Source organism: Oncorhynchus nerka, linkage group LG22 (assembly GCF_034236695.1).
Source record: "Oncorhynchus nerka isolate Pitt River linkage group LG22, Oner_Uvic_2.0, whole genome shotgun sequence".
Lineage (NCBI taxonomy): Eukaryota > Metazoa > Chordata > Actinopteri > Salmoniformes > Salmonidae > Oncorhynchus > Oncorhynchus nerka.
Window position 1 is genome coordinate 49,631,874 of NC_088417.1, and position 20,788 is coordinate 49,652,661.

Below are 20,788 nucleotides of genomic sequence, written 5' to 3' on the forward strand. Positions count from 1 at the left end.
CAACAGAAATACCTTATTTACATAAGTATTCAGACCCTTTGCTTTGAGACTCGAAATTGAGCTCAGGTACACCCTGTTTCCAATTATCATCCTTGAGATGTTTCTACAACCTGATTGGAGTCCACCTGTGGTAAATTCAATTGATTGCACATAAATTGGAAAGGCTGTCTATATAAGGTCCCACAGTTGACAGTGCATGTCAGAGCAAAAACCAAGTCATGATGTTGAAGGAATTGTCCGTAGAGCTCTGAGAAAGGATTGTGTTGAGGCACAGATCTGGTGAAGGGTACCAAAAAATGTCTGCAGCATTGAAGGTCCCCAAGAACATAGTGGCCTCCATCATTCTTAAATGGAAGAAGTTTGGAACCACCAAGAGCTGGGCGCCCGGCCAAACTGAGCAATCGAGGGAAAATTACCTTGGTCAAGGAGGTGACCAAGAACCCGATGGTCACTCTGACAGAGCTCCAGAATTCCTGTGTGGAGATGGGCGAACCTTTCAGAAGGACATCAATGAAACCTGGCACCATCCCTATGTTGAAACTTGGTGGTGGCAGCATCATACTGTGGGGATGATTTTCAGCAGCAGGGACTGGGAGACTAGTCAGGATCGAGGCAAAGATGAACGGAGCAAAGTATAGAGAGATCCTTGATGAAAACCTTCTCCAGAGCACTCAGGACCTCAGACGGGGGGCGAAGGTTCACCTTCCAACAGGACATTGACCCTAAGCACAACAGCCAAGACAACTCAGGAGTGGTTTTGGGACAACTCTCTGAATGTCCTTGAGTGACCCAGCCAGAGCCCAGACTTGAACCCGATTGAACATCTCTGGAGAGACCTAAAGATAGATGTGCAGTGATCCTCCCCATCGAACCTGACAGAGCTTGAGAGGATCTGCAGAGAAGAATGGGAGAAACTCCCCAAATACAGGTGTGCCAAGCTTGTAGTGTCATACTCAAGAAAACTCTACGCTGTAATCACTGCCAAAGGTGCTTCAACAAAGTGCTGAGTAAAGGGTCTGAATACTTATGTAAATGTGATATTTCTTTTTTAAATATATACATTTGGAACAGAACATCTTAAAAGATAAATGCGAACTTCATCATCCAAGCATCACACCGAACACATCCACTGGTCAACTCATTCCATGAACCAGTCTAAATAACAGGTTTCGCTGACAAAGAACTAAACATAAGTTTGCGACCTAACAGCTAGACTAGTTTACAATGTACCACATCTCTGGTTTGCGCAAGAGACTAATGTAATGTTGTTTAGAAAATAAATGTGTGTCAGCTAACAGCAGCTAAAATATTTATGATGGCAGCCATGTTTGTTTACGTTTGACTTGGCGAAAACTTCCTAATCCCAGAATGCAATTCAATATAAGGCGCAAATAAACAAAGTCAAAGATGTCTGCGCTCATTTGCTGAAAAATATGAATTTAGCTTAGTCACTTTTCAGCATATTAAAAATTGTCGATGTACTTGTTACAGTGTACAAGGACCAGTGCACATGACTTGACAAGTTGTTTACCATTTTTGACAAATCACAAAGCAAATAAAATGTTTTCACTTCACCGATTATCACACCAAATAGAAGCCTACTGCCTAGCCTAACCGTAGCGCAAAATCTAAATAGGGATGAAACCATTTTAGGGGGTGTTTGGGGGGGAGGGTCATTTAATTTGTGGGGGGTTTTCAAGTCCATGGGGGATAGAAATGAGGGACGATATCAAGGGGGATTTTACCAAGTTGAAACAGCCTACAGATAATTAGCAGGCAGCGTGCCTTGATTTAAGGGCAGCGCTGGTAACTCTCCTGTTGCGTAACAATCACATTTTGGAGCAGTGAGAGCATTCTGACATCACAAGCATGAAGAAACTCACGCAGGGGCGACGGTTAGAGATATTTGGAACTCACGGGTGAAAAGGTTAAGTTTACACTACTGCCTAATTGTAGCCTAACCAATATCGAAATGGAGATTCAGTGAAAAGAAAAATCGGACAAATATTGATTCATCAAGAGACCCCACGCTTGTCTCAAAGCAGTGCGAAATGATGCTTAAATATTTGACCACACGCGTGTAGGCTATTGCTTCAAATGTTTTATAATAATTGAATGGCTTTGGGAGTTTCAATAAGCAATAGTTTTGGCCGTTCAATTGCATTAGCCTACTTTATTTCAAAATCATCCAGAGATATTCATGAAATTGTTTATGGATCGATGAACAAAAATGCATGTTGTGGCTGGGCTATGCAAAGAGATGGGTGATTCAAGTGGCATGTCTGGCAGAGTTTAGAACTATAGTGGTACCTGTAGCTGACTTAGCAACCATCAAGAATCAGATGTTTTAGGCTTAGTTGTAGTTCATATAAGGACGTCAGTCAATTGAAATCAATTCATTAGGCCCAAAACTATGGATTTTACATGACTGGGAATACAGATATGCATCTGTTGGTCACCAAGGTAGGGGCGTGAAACAGAAAACCAGTCAGTATCTACGCTTTATGTTGGTTATTTCCTTTATTTTGGAAGTTACCTGTTGATTAGAAATATGATTTCTTTCTGTGTGATATACTGTAAAAGGAGAGTACGCAACTTACAACTTATGTATGTGAAGAGTTTTGTAGTTATCATGCTTGATTGAATGTGTCCAAGGTCCCCTACAGTACATTGAAGCAGTGTCAGAGGCAGTGTCTGTGTCATAACTTCCAAGTCCCTTTCTTCTCTCTCAGCCCCGGCCACATGTCCCCCCCAGCTCGGGTGACTTCATGTGTTCGGAATGTGACAAGGTGTTCCCCCTGCAGTGCATGTTGACGCGCCACCTCAAGTGCCACAGCATGGTGAAGAGATACCCCTGCCACTGCTGTGGCAAGGGCTTCCACGACACCTTCGACCTAAAGAGGCACATGCGCACTCACACAGGTGAGGCATGCAATACTCACAGACACAGACACACACAGGTGAGGCATGCAATACTCACAGACACAGACACACAGGTGAGGCATGCAATACTCACAGACACACACACACACAGGTGAGGCATGCAATACTCACAGACACACACACACACAGGTGAGGCATGCAATACTCACAGACACACACACACAGGTGAGGCATGCACAGGCAATACACACAGACACACACACACACAGGTGAGGCATGCAATACTCACAGACACACACACACAGGTGAGGCATGCAATACTCACAGACACAGACTCACACAGGTGAGGCATGCAATACTCACAGACACACACAGGTGAGGCATGCAATACTCACAGACACAGACTCACACAGGTGAGGCATGCAATACTCACAGACACAGACTCACACAGGTGAGAGGTGTGAAAACACACTACACACACACACACAGGTGACAAGCATGCAAACATATACAGTGCTGTGAAAAAGTATTTGCCCCCTTCCTAATTTCTTATTCTTTTGCACATTTGTCACACTTAAATGTTTCAGATCATCAAACAAATGTTAATATTACTCAAAGATAACCCAAGTAAACACAAAATGCAGTTTTTAAGTGATCAATTTATTTATTAAGGGAATAAAGCTATCCGAACCTTCATGGCCCTATGTGACAAAGTAATTACCCCTCCTTGTTAAATCATGAATTTACTGTGGTTAATCACATTGTTTGAAAAGCTGAGTTCAATTTCACTAGCCACACCCAGGCCTGATTACTGCCAGACCTGTTGAATCAAGAAATCACTTAAATATAATCTGTCTGACAAAGTGAAGTAGGCCAAAAGATCTCAAAAAGCAAGACATCATGCCACGATCCAAAGAAATTCAGGAACAAATGAGAAACAAAGTAATTGACATCTATCATTCTGGAAAGGGTTACAAAGCCATTTCTAAAGCTTTGGGACTCCAGCGAACCACGGTGAGAGACATTATCCACAAATGGAGAAAATTTGGAACAGTGGTGAACCTTCCCAGGAGTGGCCGGCCTACCAAAACTACCCCAAGAGTGCAGCGATGACTCATCCAAGAGGTCACAAAAGAACCCACAACAACATCTAAAGAACTGCAGGCCTCACTTGCCTCAGTTAAGGTCAGTGTTCATGACAAAACCACAAGAAAGAGACTGGGCAAAGTTTCAAGGCAAAAACCACTGCTGACCAAAAAGAAAATAAAGGCTCGTCTCACTTTTGCCAAAAACATCGTGATGATCCCCAAGACTTCTGGGAAAATATTCTGTGGACTGACGAGACAAAACTTTTTGGAAGGTGTGCGTCCCGTTACATCTGGCGTAAAAGTAACACAGCATTTTAAAAAAATAACATCATACCAACAGTCAAATATGGTGGTGGTAGTGTGATGGTCTGGGGATGCTTTGCTGCTTCAGGACCTGGATGACTTGCTGGGATTTATGGAACCATGGATTCTGCTCGCTACCAAAAAATCTTGAAGGAGAATGTCCGGCCATCAGTTCGTGACCTCAAGTTGAAGCGCACGTAGGTTCAACAGCAGGACAATGATCCAAAACGCAAGTCCACCTCCGAATGGCTTGAAGAAAACAAAATGAAGGTTTTGGAGTGGCCTAGCCAAAGTCCGGACTTGAATCTGATTAAGATGCTATGGCGTGACCTTAAAAAGGCGGTTCATGCTCAAACCCTCCAATTTGGCTGAATTAAAACAATTCTGCAAAGAGGGGGCCAATATTCCTCCACAGCGATGTGAAAGACTCATCGCAAACGCTATCGCAAACGCTTGATTGCAGTTGTTACTGTTGAGGGTGGCACAACCAGTTATTAGGTTTCGGGGGCAAGTACTTTTTCACATAGGGCCATGAAGGTCCGGATAGCTTTTTTCCCTTAATAAATAAAATCATCACTTAAAAACTGCATTTTGTGTTTACTTGGGTTATCTTTGTATAATATTTACATTTATTTGATGCTCTGAAACATTTAAGTGTGACGTGCAAAAAAATAAGAAATCAGGAAGGGGCAAATACGTTTTTCACAGCACTGTACACACACGCACACACTAGTGGAGGCTTTTAAATTTGAAAACATTTAGATAGAACTATACCAAATATATTCACGTCACCCAAAAATGGATTAAAACACACACACTATTTTGCAAAGAAGGTCTACAGAAGCCTTGCCAGGGTAGCACCTGGAGGACAGCTAGCTTCCATCCTCCTCTGGATGCATTGACTTAAATACAAAACCAAGGAGGCTCATGGTTGTCCCCCACTTCCATAGACTTACACAGTAATTATGACAACTTCCGGAAGATGTCCTCCAACCTGTCAGAGCTCTTGCAGCATGAACTGACATGTTGTCCACCCAATTAAAGGACCATATAATGAACCTAGCACTGAAAGGATTAGCTACAGTTAGCTAGCACTGCAGTACATAAAATATTGTGAGTAGATGACTCATAGAGAGAGAAAGACAATAGTTGAACAGTTTCGAACAAATTCATTTCTTCCAAAATGAAGGAGAAGCAAGAGAGAAATAGAGAGCGAGAGAGATTGACTGGGACTGTAGGTAAAGTGGAAAAAAAGACACGTTTGGACACACTCATTCCAGGGTTTTTCTTTATTTGCACTATTTTCTACATTGTAGAATAAAACTATGAAATAACACATATGGAATAATGTAGTAACCAAAAAAGTGTTAAACAAGCATATAAAAACGGATTATTAAAACAAGTATTGCATTAGAACAACATAGCTAGATCTAAAACAATGGATTTTATTTGAAAATCACTATTAGTTCAAGATTAGTAACACTAATCAGGCATTTTATGATAAACAGCCCAACTCATTTTGCTCCTAACAATTCTGGGCTCACGGTTCAAGCTTACTAAAATGGTTATTCAAAAGGTTTTAAACAGCATTTATAAAATATGTCATACATACAGTATAAGGATACGTGAACCTTTAAAAAGTGCCACCCCCTCCCCTTATTTCCTCTCACCTCCTTGCCTCTCCTCCACTTCACTCCCTTCCCAAACTCTTCCCACTCCACCCTTCTCTCACCTTTTCCTCACTCCCCTTCACATACTGCAAGTCCCTGTGCTCCAGTTGTAGCTCAATGGTTTCCAAAGTGTCTTTTATGTACCTCCAAGTAGACAGAAGGGTTCTTCTAATGGTTGGATGGACGGGATGATGTCTCAGCATGGCATTCACTTTTGAGCGAGGAGTTTTGGAATTTCCGTTGGAATCTTTTATTTTTACATTTTCCTTTTCTCTTTCTCTTTTTCCAAGGTGGCTTGATGTTTCTTGATCTCTGTCTTTGTATTGTTGGTCTTTCTTTGACCTTGATGTCTTTGCCTAAAACACAGTAAGCACTATTAGTATTGTAATCAATCGACCAATCAGTTAATCAATGAATCAATCAGCAAACAGATCAATAAAAAAAACACACAAAAAAAACATAATAATAGCATGGGCTTCGTTTAGTAATATAGAATAGAGCATAAATATAAGGAACTGTTGTGAACACAACTCAAGTATATCCTGAATAGTAAAGCATTAAAGTGCCCAGCAGCAAGCTTGCTCTAACCTTGAGAGCCCTGACATTGGGTCATGTTCAGGAAGTGGGGGAGGTGTGGCCTTTCTTCTCTCTTCGTCTCTCTCCATTGTTTCCTTAGAACACACTTCTCTCTCTCACTGACATCCACTACCCTCTTCTTTCTTTTTCTTCATCTCCCTGTCTCTCTGCCATCTCGGTCTCTTTTTCTCAAGGTACTTTTGTCTTCTTTCTGGGTCTGTATCACGGCATAATCGGTAACGCTGCTGCATTTCTGGACCACTAAGTCATGGTGCCATTCCCTCACAAAATGCATGTAACCATTTTAATATATTTATTTTATATACAGTACCGGTCAAAAGTTTGGACACATACTCATTCCAAGGTTTTTCTTTATTTTTACTATTTTCTACATTGTAGAATAATAGTGAAGACATCAAAATGGAATCACATATGAATCAATGTAGGAACCAAAAAAGTGTTAAACAACTCAAAATATATTTAAGCAATAAGGCCCGAGGTGGTGTGGTATATTGGCCATGTATCACAAACCCTGTGTCACGATCGTCGTAAGAAGCGGACCAAAGCGCAGCGTGGTGTGAATGCATCATTAAATAGATGATGAAAAACACGAAGTAAACTGTACAAAAACAATAAACAAATAACAACTGTGAAGCTATCATAAGAACTGTGCTGACACAAGCAACTAACATAGACAATCACCCACACACAAACAGTGAAACCCAGGCTACCTAAGTATGATTCTCAATCAGAGACAACTAATGACACCTGCCTCTGATTGAGAACCATACTAGGCTGAAACATAGAAATCCCAAAATCATAGAAAAACAAACATAGACTGCCCACCCCTACTCATGCTCTGGCCATACTAAATAACGACAAAACAAAGGAAATAAAGGTCAGAACGTGACACCCTGAGGGGTCTTATTGCTATTATAAACTGGTTTTCCAATTTAATTAGAGCAGTAAAAATAAATGTTTTGTCATACACGTGGTATACGGTCTGATATACCACAGCTGTCAGCAAATCAGCATTCAGGGCTCGAACCACCCAGTTTGTAATTTATATTTGAAATTGGTAACTCTAATGAACTTACCCTCTGCAGCAGAGATAACACTGCGTCTTTCTTTCCTGTGGCGGTCCTCACGAGAGCTAGTTTCATCATAGCGCTTGATGGTTTTTGCGACTACACTTGAAAAAACATGACTGCCCACCTTGACTTAACGTAATGACGGACTGTCGTTTCTCTTTGCTTATTTGAGCTGTTCTTGCCATAATATGGACTTGGTCCTTTACCAAATAGGGCTGTCTTCAAAGCTGTCATCAAGGCAAAGGGTTGTTACTTTGAAGAATCTCAAATCTAAAACATATTTTGATTTGTTTATCACTTTTAGGAGGAAATAGGAAGTAGTACAAACAAAGAAAAACCCTGGAATGAGTAGAAATCAGGGACACAAAATATTAAATACAGTAACAATAAATACAGTAATCATGAAAAAAAGTGACATATTTTACAAAGTAGGACTATAAAATAATGAATACATATGTTGAATATTTTATGACTTAAAAATATCGTAGAAGTGGATAAATAGCACGCAGGGACATGGCAAATACACCTACATCCACTGAAAACAAAATGGTCAAAATGCATAAAATCCCCTTTTGAGAGTCATATCTTTGTTTTTTTATGGTAAAGGACACCTAACTTGATATTTTAAGCCCTTTGGAACGAAACATTTGAATCTAAATAAGAGGTGTTATTTCCTGGGGACAGAAAAGGCACCGCATAACAGGAATGACCCAGCCTGCCCATGGAAGAAAATTTAAAAAATGTTCGCAACAGAGGCATTTGGAATGTTATGAATTTCGAGATATGCATTATGAAATAAAACATGTTCAAACAGGGGTGAGTTTATTTTGAGCACTTGCCCCCGCACACACCCTCCTCACCCTCTCTCCCCTCCCGCCAGGTATCCGTCCGTACCGCTGTGAGCTGTGTGACAAGGCCTTCACCCAGCGCTGCTCCCTCGAATCCCACCTGAGGAAGATCCATGGCATTTTCCAGCAGTATGCCTACCGCCAGCGTCGCTCCAAGATCTTCGTGTGCGAGGACTGCGGCTACACATCCAACCGGCCCGACGAGTACTTCCTCCACATGTGCCAGTGCCACCCGGGCAGCCAAGCCCTGCGCCGCTACTACCGCCACCAGGCACATGAGGGCGCCAACAACATGCTCTCTCAACACAAACCCAGCCCCTTTTTTATTTATACTACGGCTGGGTATAATATGGGTTGATTAATACTCCGGAGTGAAGTTTCACCTAGGTACAGATATAGGATCAGCTTCCCATTCCCAAACCTTAACTATTAGTAGGGAAGATGCAACATTTAGATGAGCGTCTACAGGCAACTTTACTTGTTTCTGCCTTAGCCAATTCCTTTGTTGTTACCTTGTCACAAAGTAGATAAAGTCTAGCACCAAGGCTAAATGCGTCACAAACATTTCGCTACACCCGCAATGACATCCACTACACCCGCAATATCATCTGCTAAATATGTATATGTGGGTCTCCCGGATTTCGCAGTGGTCTAGGGCACTGGTAGCTGTGCTACCAGAGACTCTGGGTTCGCGCCCAGGCTCTGTCGCAGCTGGCCGCGACCGGGAGGTCCGTGGGGAGACGCACAATTGGCCTAGCATCGTCCGGGTTAGGGAGGGTTTGGCCGCATAGGGATATCCTCGTCTCATCACGCACCAGCGACTCCTGTGGCGGGCAGGGCGCAGTGCGTGCCAACCAGGTCGCCAGGTGCACGGTGTTTCCTCCGACACATTGGTGCGGCTGGCTTCCGGGTTGGATGCGCACTGTGTTAAGAAGCAGTGTGGCTTGGTTGGGTTGTGTTTCGGAGGACGTATGGCTTTCGACCTTCGTCTCTCCCGAGTTGTCTCTCCCGAGATTTGTTTATCACTTTTTTGGTTACTACATGATTCCTTCCATGTGTTATTTCATAGTTTTAATGAATTAAGCGGTCTTCATGAGAGCCAGTTTCATTATAGTGCCCGAATGTTTTTGCGACTGCACTTAAAGAAACTTTCAAAGTTCTTGACATTTTCCCTATTGACTGACCTTCATGTCTTAAAGTAATGATGGACTGTCATTTCTCTTTGCTTATTTGAGCTGTTCTTGCCATAATATGGACTTGGTCTTTTACCAAATGGTCTAAATATACCAACCCTACCTTGTCACAACACAACTGATTGGATCAAACACAGGAATGGAAAGAAATTCCACAAATGTACCTTTAACAAGGCACACCTGTTAATTGAAAGGTGACTACCACATGAAGCTGGTTGAGAGAATGCCCTTTGAAAAATCTAAAATACATTTTGGGGATTTGTTTTAACACTTTTTTTGGTTACTACATGATTCCATATGTGTTATTTCATAGTTTGATGTCTTCACTATTATTCTAGTAAAAATAAAGAAAAACCCTTGAATGAGTATGTGTCCAAACTTTGACTGGTACTATATATATATATATATGTATATATATATATATATGAGAGATAATACACAGTGAATAACAAATATTAATCACAGTTAGAAAATAACATGGCTATTATACAGTGAGTACTAGTACTGAGGCGATGTGCAGTGGTACGAGGCAATTGAGTTAGTTATGTACTGTAATATAGGTGGGGGTATATAGGTAGGGGTAAAGTGACTAGGCAACAGGATAGATAATAGATAGCAGCAGCAGCAAAAAGGCAGTGAGTGAAAAAACAGGTCAATGCTCCAGAGTGACGCAGCGGTCTAAGGTACTGCATCTCAGTGCAAGAGGCGTCACTACAGTCCCTGGTTTGAATCCAGGCTGCATGACATCTGGCCGGGACTGGGAGTCCCATAGGGCGGCACACAATTGGCCCAGCGTCGCCCAGGTTTGGCCGGGGTAGGCCGTCATTGTAAATATGAATTTGTTCTTAACTGACTTGCCTACTTAAAGGTTCAATAAAAAAACATGCAGGTAGTCTGGGTAGCCATTCGATTAGCTATTTAGCAGTCTTGTTTAGCAGTCTTGTGGCTTGGAGGTAGAAGCTGTTCAGGGCCTTGTTGGCTCCAGACCTGAAGCACTGGTACTAATTGATGTGCTGTAGCAGAGAGAACAGTCTGTGGCTTGAATGGCTGGAGTTTTTGACACATTTGACGTTTGACACATGGGCCTTCCTCTGACACAGCCTGGTATAGAGGTCCTGGATGGCAGGGAGTTCTGCCCCAGTGATGTACTGGACCGTACACACTACCCTCTGTAGCGCCTTGCGGTTGGATGCCAAGAGGTGATGCAGCCAGTCAAGATACTCTCGATGATGCAGCCCTAGAACTTTTTGAGGATCTGGGGGTCCATGCCAAATCTTTTCAGCCTCCTGAGGGGGGAGAGGCATTGCCATGCCCGCTTCACAACTGTGTTGGTGTGTTTGGATCATGATAAATCCTTAGTGATGTGGACACAGAGGAACTTGAAGTTCTCGACCCGATCCACTACAGCCCCATCAACGTGAATGGGGGCATGCTCAGCCCTCCGTTTCCTGTAGGCCCCGATCAGTTCCTTTATCTTACTAACGATGAGGTTGTTGGCCTGGCACCACACTGTCAGGTCTCTGACCTTCTCCATATAGGCTGTCTCATAGTCGGGTCGTCTGCAAACTTAGTGATGGTGTTGAGATTGTGCGTGGCCACGCGGTCGTGGGTGAATAGGGAGTCCAGGAGGGGACTTAGCACGCTCCCCTGAGGGGCCGGATGGGTTGTTGCCTACCCTTCCGAAGGGCGGCCCTTCAGAAAGTCCAAGATCCAGTTGCAGGGGGAGGTGTTCAGTCCCAGGGAACTTATCTTAGTGATGAGTTTCAAGGGCACTATGGTGTTGAATGCTGAGCTGTAGTCAATGAATAGCATTCTCACGTAGGTGTTTATTTTGTCCAGGTGGGAAAGGGCATTATAGAGTGCAATAGAGATTGCATCATGTCAAATCAAATCACATTTTTACAGATGTTATTGCGGGTGTAGCGAAATGCTTGTGTTCCTAGCTCCAACAGTGCATTAATATCTAACAATTCACAACATTACACACATATCTAAAAGTAAAAGAATGGAATGAAGAAATATATTAATATTAGGACTAGCAATGTCGGAGTGGCATTGACAAAAATACAGTCGAATAGTATACAGTACATACATGTGAAATGAGTAAAGCACTATGTAAACATTATTAAAGTGACTAGTGTACCATTATTAAAGTGACCAGTGATTCTGTGGATCTGTTGGGGCGGTATGCAAATTAGAGTGGGTCCAGGGTGTCTGGGATGATGGTGTTGATGTAAGCAATGACCAGCCTTTCAAAGCATTTTGTGTAAGTGTTATGGGTCGATAGTCATTTAGAAAGGTTACCTTGGTATTCTTGGACACAGTGACTACGGTGGTCGGCTTGAAACATGTAGGTAATACAGACTGTCAGGGAGAAGTTTAAATTGTCACTGAAGACACTTGCCAGCTGGACCAACGCATGCCCAGAGTACGTGTCCTGATAATCCATCTGGCCCTGTGGTCTTGTGAGTGTTTCATAATTAACTACTTATGGTGTGATTGTGGCAACGTACAGGAACTCAAGTCCTTTTGTTCTCCTGATTTGGTATAACTTACTATCAAATTTCGACCACATTAACTCATTTTCAGGCCTGCATATTCCACCTCAAGCCGACACCGTGACAGCTCTCAAGGAACTACACTGAACTTTGTGCAAACTGGAAACCCCATATCCCGAGGCCACATTTATTGTAGCTGGGGACTTTAATTAATAAAGCAAATCTGAGGAAAACGCTACCGAAGTTTATCCTACTGTTACAAGTTGACAACTTTTACACTTACACAATTTTTATTTGGACCTAGAGATGAGTCAGGGGGTTTCTTAATTACTGTTCTTTTGGGTGTCATGCATCCTCCATAGTGACTGCTGTACACAAATGGTACAGCCATACCTCTGTGTAGTCACTTTTTAAGTATCTATTGTCCCTTTGATGTCAGTCTCTCAGCATGGCTCTTTTCACACAGAAAAAGCAGTAAAAACACAGAAAATCCAGACACCACTGCTCCCCACCAATTTGCAACTTCTGGGCCTGTATTAATAAAGCGTCTCTGAGTAGGAGTTCTGATCTGTGATCAGTTTAGCCTTTTAGATCATAATAAATAAGATTAAATGGACAGGTGGGGGCCAGATCACTCCTACTCTGAGACAATTTACGCATACTGGTCTTGAATCTTTCACAATTTTCCGCTTGGAATACCATCAAGGTGTAGCGTTGCATGCAATGTGACTGATATGAAACAGCTATCATTGTGGCAAGGAGTTTGTCCTGACCTAAATGGCCAAGAAAAACTCCTGGCCTTAGTGATATTGCGTGCACATTAGCTGACAGAAAGCAACTGTGGCTACATATCACCAGTGATATCCTACATGAGTTCACATCCTATATCACCCACATTGTACGTCACCATCATTCACGTCCAGAGCTCGGTTTTAATACTTGGGGAATCACTTTCAAATATTTTATATGTGCTTGTTTGAGCTTGACTGGCTTAATAAACCAATAGAAAAGTCCCAAAAAGTATATTAAGTATTTGAACCCAGGCCAGTTCATATCCTACATCAACTACATCCTACAAAATCAGTCAGATTATCCTACATTTCATGCTGGGAAAGTCGTGGTGCTCCTTGTGGTAGCCCACGTTAAAGGTGATATAGTCGATGAGTACGTCTTGATTCTGCTCAGGTACGTGTAATGTTCGTAATGTTTCAGGAAACTGGGCATATGTCACAGGCCACTACTTCACAGGAGAGCTGTTTGAACATAAACTTACAAAATATATATAAATGCCTTTTCTGGCAGAAATGCCTTCTCGAACATGTGAATTTTCCTGTGCCCTAACAACAAACTTGTATGCCATCTGTAAATATGAATAAAATGGTTAAATTACGAGCCTAGTCGGTTTAGCCACAGAAAAATACAGCAACCTTCCCGCTAGCCATGATTGGCTGAGATAAAAAGTGGGCTGGACATGCCAACAGGCGAGTTTGGATTGGTCTGCCATATTGATGCGTCTGTCTATTTGAGCTGGTCAGTATGTGTAGGTAATCCTATCTAACGCAGCTTTAAAAAAATGTATTGCGTAGTAAAACTTAACAAAAGACTCCACTATGCAAGTATCCATTTCACTGCAACAACTGTTCCAGAGCACTCTTATCTGAGCGTGCCAGAGCGCAGAATAAATGATGAATTTATGAACGCTCAACACCCGTTGAATATTGCTGGTGTCAGTAAACGTCGACAAAATAGTGTAATTAAATTGTTGCCAGGAGCACAGTTACAGTGTTAGTTTCAAAGAAAAAACGTCTGTTGAAACAAAGACCATTCCTTTGCTGAATCTTGAGAGCGCAGAACTGAATCTTCTCCCTTGATTTACAACATGGCGTTTCACCGACAGGGTGTTTCACCGAGACGTGGCTGGAATATGTTCCAGGATTCATCCAATGGCATTGAGGAATACACCACCTCAGTCATCGGCTTCATCGCATTGAGCTAAAGGCTAGAGCTGCCACTTTCAAGGAGCCGGAGACTGATCCGGACGCTTATAAGAAATCCCACTATGCCCTCAGACGAACCATCAAACAAGCAAAGCGGCAATACAGGATTCAGACTGAATCCTACCACACTGCTCTGATGCTCGTCGGATGTGGCAGGGCTTGAAAACTATTACGGACTACAACTGGAAACCCAGACGCGAGCTGCCAAGTGACGCGAGCCTACCAGACGAGCTAAATGCCTTTCATGCTCGCTTCGATGCAAGCAACACTGACGCATGCACAAGAGCACCAGCTGTTCTGGATGACCGTGTGATAATGCTCTCGGTAGCCGATATGAACAAAACCTTTAAACAGGTCAACATTCATAAAGCTGCTGGGCCAGACGTATTACCAGGACGTGTACTCAAAACATGCACGGACCAACTGTCAAGTGTCTTCACTGACATTTTCAACCTCTCCCTGACTGAGTCTGTAATACCTACATGGCTCACATCAACAGCATCCTCCCGGACACCCTAGACCCACTCCAATTCGCATACCGCCCCAACAGATCCACAGATGACGCAATCTCAATCGCACTCCACACAGCCTTTTTTCACCTGAACAAAAGGAACACCTATGTGAGAATGCTGTTCATTGACTACAGCTCAACGTTCAACACCATAGTGCCCACGAAGTTCATCACTAAGCTAAGGACTCTGGGACTAAACACCTCCCTCTGCAACTGGATCCTGAACTTCCTGACGGGCCACCCCCAGGTGGTAAGAGTAGTCCTGAACTTTCCTGAGACCGATATTAAAGACCAATTCATTTTGACTTCCACATGGTTGGCAATTTTCTTCCTAGTATTTCTTTGCAAGTATTCTTTATTACCCCAGCACCTACATTTGTAAGGATGTGCGTATGACCACAAACTTTTCTATAGAAGGTTCTAAAACTGTCATAAATAATGCGCTGTGCCAAACTGTGATGTAAATGTGCATTATATGTACTGGTGCATCAAAATCCTTAAAACAGTTGCCAATACTGTTTCATAGGAAAGTTCTTGAAGATTTCAGAAATGTATAATGTCTTGGGCAAGTATGTTGGATAGATGTCGAAACAGGTTACAGAAGAAGGAATTCTGAATTCATCATACGCATACGCACAGCAGTGTTCTAGAATAATGTACAATTGACATTCCTACTTTTCAAATTCTCAGTAAAGCTGAAGCAATTTTTTCAACTGTCAACACATCCAAATGAATAAAGGACGCATACTGGAGGCGCATTGGTTGGTTATTATGGGGAGGTGCATGTTCGGGTTGTGCATCCCCATGGATGGTGGTCTCAGAGCCACGTAGCCATGTTACAATGGGAAGCCGGACTATTATCTACGTTTTAAGCTCTTCCCTGCTCTTCCAGAGGCCGTTTGGAACTCAGTAGAGAGTGTTGCAACCAAGGACAGACGATTCTTACTCACTACGTGCTTCAGCACTCTGCGTTCCCATTCTGTGAGCTTGTGTGGCCTACCACTTTTTGGGTGAGCCGTTGTTGCTTCTAGAGGTTTCCACTCCCCAATAACAGCACTTACAGTTGACCGGGGAGGCTATACTAAGGCATACATTTTTACGAACTGACTTGTTGGAAAGGTGGCATCATATGACGGCGCCACGTTGAAAGTCATTGAGCTCTTCAGTAAGGCCATTCTACTGCCAATGTTTGTCTATGGAGATTGCATGCCTGTGTGCTTGGTTTTATACATCTGTCAGCAACGGGTGTGGCGGAAATAGCCGAATCCACTAATTTGAAGGGGTGCTTTTGCACATACTTTAGGTCATGTATTGTAGTTGTCACAGCAAAGACTAATTATTCCCTTAAAAATATGCATGTTTGACAATGCGTTTCATAATTTTTCGACCACATAGGGGCACTATAGGCTATGTCGCACTTCATTCATGAGCCAAGCGAGATAGATCCATAATGAAGATTTTATTAGTATAATTCCTATGGTTTCCAAAATATTATTAAATATGTGCAATTAAACGTTAAGGCATCTCAGTAATACAATATATATATATAAACTGAGTATACCAAACATTAGGAACACCTTCCTAATACTGAGTTGCACCCCGCCCCCTCCCTTTTGCCCTCAGAAGAGCCGCAATCCGTTGCGGCATGGACTCTTCAAAGTGTCGAAAGCGGTCCACAGGGATGCTGGCCCATGTTGAGTCCAATACTTCCCACAGTTGTGTCAAGTTTGTTGGATGTCCTTTTGGGTGGTGGACCATTCTTGAAACACACAGCAAACTGTTGAGCATGAAAAACCCAGCAGCGTTTCAGTTCTTGACATAAATCGGTACGCTTGGCAGCTACTACCATACCCCGTTCAAAAGCACTTAAATGCTTTGTCTTGCCCATTCACCCTCCGAGTGGCACACATACACAATCTATGTGTCAATTGTCTCAAGGTTTAAAAATCCTTCTTTAACCTGTCTCCTCCCCTTCATCTACACAGATTGAAGTGGATTTAACAAGTTACATCAATAAGGGATCATAGCCTTCACCTGGATTCACCTGGTCAGTCTATGTCATGGAAAGTACAGGTGTTCTTAATCTTTTGTATACTCCGTGTATAATACCACCTCTTTTAAACAAAATGAAGTCACAAATGTTTGACATTTTATAGTACCCAGTGAGTGACAATCGTGCTCTTCCTCATGCACATCTCAAGTATTGCTCAAATACAAAAAGGCCTTGCAACCTACAGTACACAGTGCATATATTGTAGTATACAGCCCCACGATGAAGGTGTCATAATACCCATAACCCTAGAGGTCAAACAGGTAAATATATTGATTTAAGTCACTTTGTCCTAGAGAGATTTACACATCTATCAAAACATCACGCCAGGGTAAGCCTGCACAAAACACAGCCCTTATTATAAGTGTTTCTAAAATCCCCTACGTGAAAAATGAATGGTGGAAAAAACGATTGGAACCATTTCCCTATTTGACGGCTAGGTTTTGTGGGTATTATGACTCATACTGTGGTACTCTATACGGTTTCTCTCAAAATCCAGTATAATTCTCTTACATGCCTCAATGTCCAAAGGAACATTTTAGGCCTATATGATTTAAAATGTCTTACCAAACAGCAAGGAGTATATACAAAAGCATGTTGACAGCATAATAGCTAGCACAGGACACATAGTTTGGGATTCAAACCAATAGCCTTGTGTTGGTTACTTGGCTATACTGGACTTATGTCCCATAGCTCTCCAACATATATCCTTAGTGCACATCATATATAGTGTAACCTATCTCTGGTCAAGGTCATTATGGCGCTTAGCCTTCCTGTTTGTAGGAAGGCTCACTGTCAGCAAGCTGCATGTAACACCCTGGACCAGACCTAATTCTAACTTTACAACGCCAGAAAACGTTAACAGACACACATGCCTCAGATCTCTCTATCCTTAATCTCGTTCCCAGGCACTTCCACCCAAAAGGCAGAGTTGCAAAGAAAAAGCCATATCTCAGACTGGCCAATAAAAAGAAAATATTAAGATGGGCAAAAGATCACAGACACTGGCCTTCTAGGATGCTGGCCTAGAAGGCCAGCATCCCAGTCTCCTCTTCACTGTTGACGTTGAGACTGGTGTTTTGCAGGTACAATTTAATGAAGCTACCGGTTGAGCACTTGTGAGGCGTCTGTTTTTCAAACTAGACACTCTAATGTACTTGTCCTCTTGCTCAGTTGTGCACCGGGGCCTCCCACTCCTCTTTCTATTCTGGTTAGAGACCGTTTGCGCTGTTCTGTGAAGGGAGTAGTACACAGTATGAGATCTTCAGTTTCTTGGCAATTTCTTGCATGGAATAGCCTTAATTTCTCAGAACAAGAATAGAGTTTCAGAAGAGAGGTCTTTGTTTCTGGCCATTTTGAGGCTGTAATCGAACCCACAAATTCTGATGCTCCAGATACTCAACTAGTCTAAAGAAGGCCCGTTGTATTGCTTCTTTAATCAGAACCGTTTTCAGCTGTGATAACATAATTGCAAAAGGGTTTTCTAATGATCAATTAGACTTTTAAAATGACAAACTGGGATTAGCTAACACAACGTGCCATTGGAACATAGGAGTGATGGTTGCTGATAATGGGCCTCTGTACGCCTATGTAGATATTCCATAAAAAATCTGTCGTTTCCAGCAACAAGTCATTTACAACATTAACAATGTCTACACTGTATTTCTGAACAATTTGATGTTTTAATGGACAATTTTTTTTTGCTTTTCTTTCAAAAACAAGGACATTTCCAAGTGACGGCAAACTTTTCAACGGTAGTGTATATTAAATATTCATTATTAATATACGCCTACTGTATAATAGCTAGCAAATGAATGACCTAACTAACGTTAGCCTGTCTAGCTGGAACTTCTGAAGGAGAATGTTTTATTTCTACAATTTCCAAAAGTGCATTAGTAGCACAATTTCTAACTTATTTGCATTCGTTTTTACTTCCACTTTTATGTTGACTTCTCCATTGATGTTGTTTAAGTTTTCGCTGACTTTTCTTAGCGGGTGTATAATTGAATTATGGGGAGTTTCAGGCCCTGGAGTGAGCATAATTGTACACTCGCAAAGCCGACTTAAAACGAGAGCTGGCGGGCTTATGTTGCAAATTTCCCTTGCTTGGCTAAACATTTGGACCACCCTCCAAGATGGCGACGGGGATTTCCCCAAGGGCTTAAGACGAGGGCAAGTGGACGAGGGTATGTCTTTTAAGTGTTTGGACCGCAGCCCAGATCTAACGGTCGTCTCGGGCCGAACTGCATGTGCAGGCTGTCAAATCAAAGCCACCCCTTCAATATAAGTTGTCAATTTCACAAGGTTGGATTAGTAACATGTTCAACTACTTAAGACATTGGCTCGAAACTAGGTTGTGCCTTTAGATTTTGAGAAAATGAACAACTAAGGAATCATTTTCTTCTCAAACACCAACCCCCGGCCTGGTCTGTTTGGTCTATTTCGCAAGCATTTCCGGAAGTCTCGTGATGTTTAAGTCTCGTTGATATCCCAGGCTTATATGCGCTGTTCCCAATAGCCTGGGGACAAGGTTACTCTATCCTTAACCTTCAGTCAGCGCTCGCTCAATATTGTACTGTACTGGTGATTTATGTACTCCAAACAGGCTTATCTAAAATGCCTTTAAATCAGAGCCTCTAGTCTAGTGCAACAAATATCTCTCAGACGACTCAACACAATCCACTCTTAGAAGCATAGATACAAAGTACAATGGAGAACTCAAACAGTAAATAACCATTAGATGGTGCTGTTAATAAGTCATGCCACTAATATTGGGCAAAATGCATCAATGTCCAGGTGGGCTGGAGAGTGTTGGCTTATGGAGGATGCTGATTGGCCCCCCTGGCTGTCACTCAAACCAGCAATGTCTTCTTTCTATGGTGTCTTTGTTTTCAGTGTTCACTTTTACCTCTGTCCCATTGGTAGTTTTGGAGATGTCCTTCATTTGATTATTTACATCTCCTCATTCCTTCTAGTGACAGTCATTAGCTTTCCCATGTCTGTCCAACTTCCTGCAAGTTTCCAGTTCTGCTGTCCCCATTGATCTCAGTTTATTTATGCCCCAGTACTCTGCTCAGTGCCATGAGTAGCATTGTCTTTAGAACCCACCCACCCACCATACTCAAAACTCTCTCATTCCAAGATACTGTAATAGGACTGCTCGGTGGAATAGAGAAGTCTGTCATTCCCCACTATAGTGAGGGTGGGGTTGGGGGGGTTCAGGAGATTTCAGCACAGCAGTGTCTGTCCCAGGCTTGGGGCTCTCCCCCCTCCGCACACACTAGCAGGTAGGACTCAGTCCTCTCCTGTGGCCAGCGCACCTGAGAGAGACAATGAGATGAAGAGAGAGACAATGAGATGAAGAGAGAGACAATGAGATGAAGAGAGAGGAGGCAAGAGAGGGAAAGGAGAGGGAGAGAGGGAGGCATACAAGGGGAGAAACATGAGGGAAAGGGAGAAGAGAGGGAGAGAGAAAGGTGGAGACATTGTGGTAAGGATGGGGAGAGAGTGCAAGTGAGCGCAGAGAAGGAAAGATGCAGTCAGTAAGGGAGGGATAGAGAACATGAAGAGGAAACGAGAGAAAATAAGTCATTTTTTCATCAAGCATATATCACTCTAAAGATTTACACCACTTGTGTCCCAAATGGCACCCTATTTCCTATATAGTGCACTACATTTGACCAGACCCCTATGGGTCCTGGTCAAAAGTAGCACACTAAATAGGGAATAGGGTATAATTTAGGATGAAAGCATTGTTTCTAGTCCCCATGTAGATGTTGCCATTTCCTACCCTGTGGAAGAGCAGCAGGTGGCGGTGGAGAGGGATCACCAGCGGGTAGTGACAGGCAGGGGGTGATCTTTTTCCCTGAAACACACTCACAGTCAGCCACTGAACAGGATTGCAGGCCGTGGTATAGATGCAGCCTTTTTTTGTGTGCGAGTCACAGCACAGCACAGCACAGCATGCCGCACTTGTCTGGGACAAAATCCGTGAAAGAAAAGCAGACACAAAATAACTGGTTATTTCCCTGGGGATGATGAAGACACGTGGCATTGGTAAATTCAATTGAATGCAGCAAA

At 42.6% G+C, this 20,788-nt stretch overlaps 2 protein-coding genes across 3 annotated transcripts in view; one reads left to right on the top strand and one right to left on the bottom strand.

The window, feature by feature from the left end:
* Positions 1–1,764: 1,764 nt before the first annotated feature.
* LOC115104629 (transcription factor Ovo-like 2) lies at positions 1,765–10,018 on the top strand. Its single transcript, XM_029625983.2, has 3 exons — positions 1,765–1,927; positions 2,733–2,922; positions 8,492–10,018. The coding sequence occupies exons 2-3, from the start codon at positions 2,769–2,771 to the stop codon at positions 8,815–8,817; spliced, it is 480 nt and encodes a 159-aa protein (XP_029481843.1). The 5' UTR covers positions 1,765–1,927; positions 2,733–2,768; the 3' UTR covers positions 8,818–10,018.
* Positions 10,019–16,097: 6,079 nt separating this feature from the next.
* The window catches only part of LOC115105300 (myotonin-protein kinase-like), a 50,258-nt gene continuing 45,567 nt past the window's right edge, over positions 16,098–20,788 (bottom strand). Inside the window, exons 14-15 of one of the 2 annotated variants that reach the window (XM_029627185.2) lie at positions 20,499–20,684; positions 16,098–20,028 (exon numbers count right to left, since the gene is read on the bottom strand). In XM_029627185.2, coding sequence (XP_029483045.2) covers positions 19,927–20,028; positions 20,499–20,684 — 288 coding nt within the window. In that variant the 3' untranslated portion in view covers positions 16,098–19,926. The remainder of the gene's footprint in view (positions 20,029–20,498; positions 20,685–20,788) is intronic. The other variant, XM_029627186.2, reaches the window with a different exon arrangement.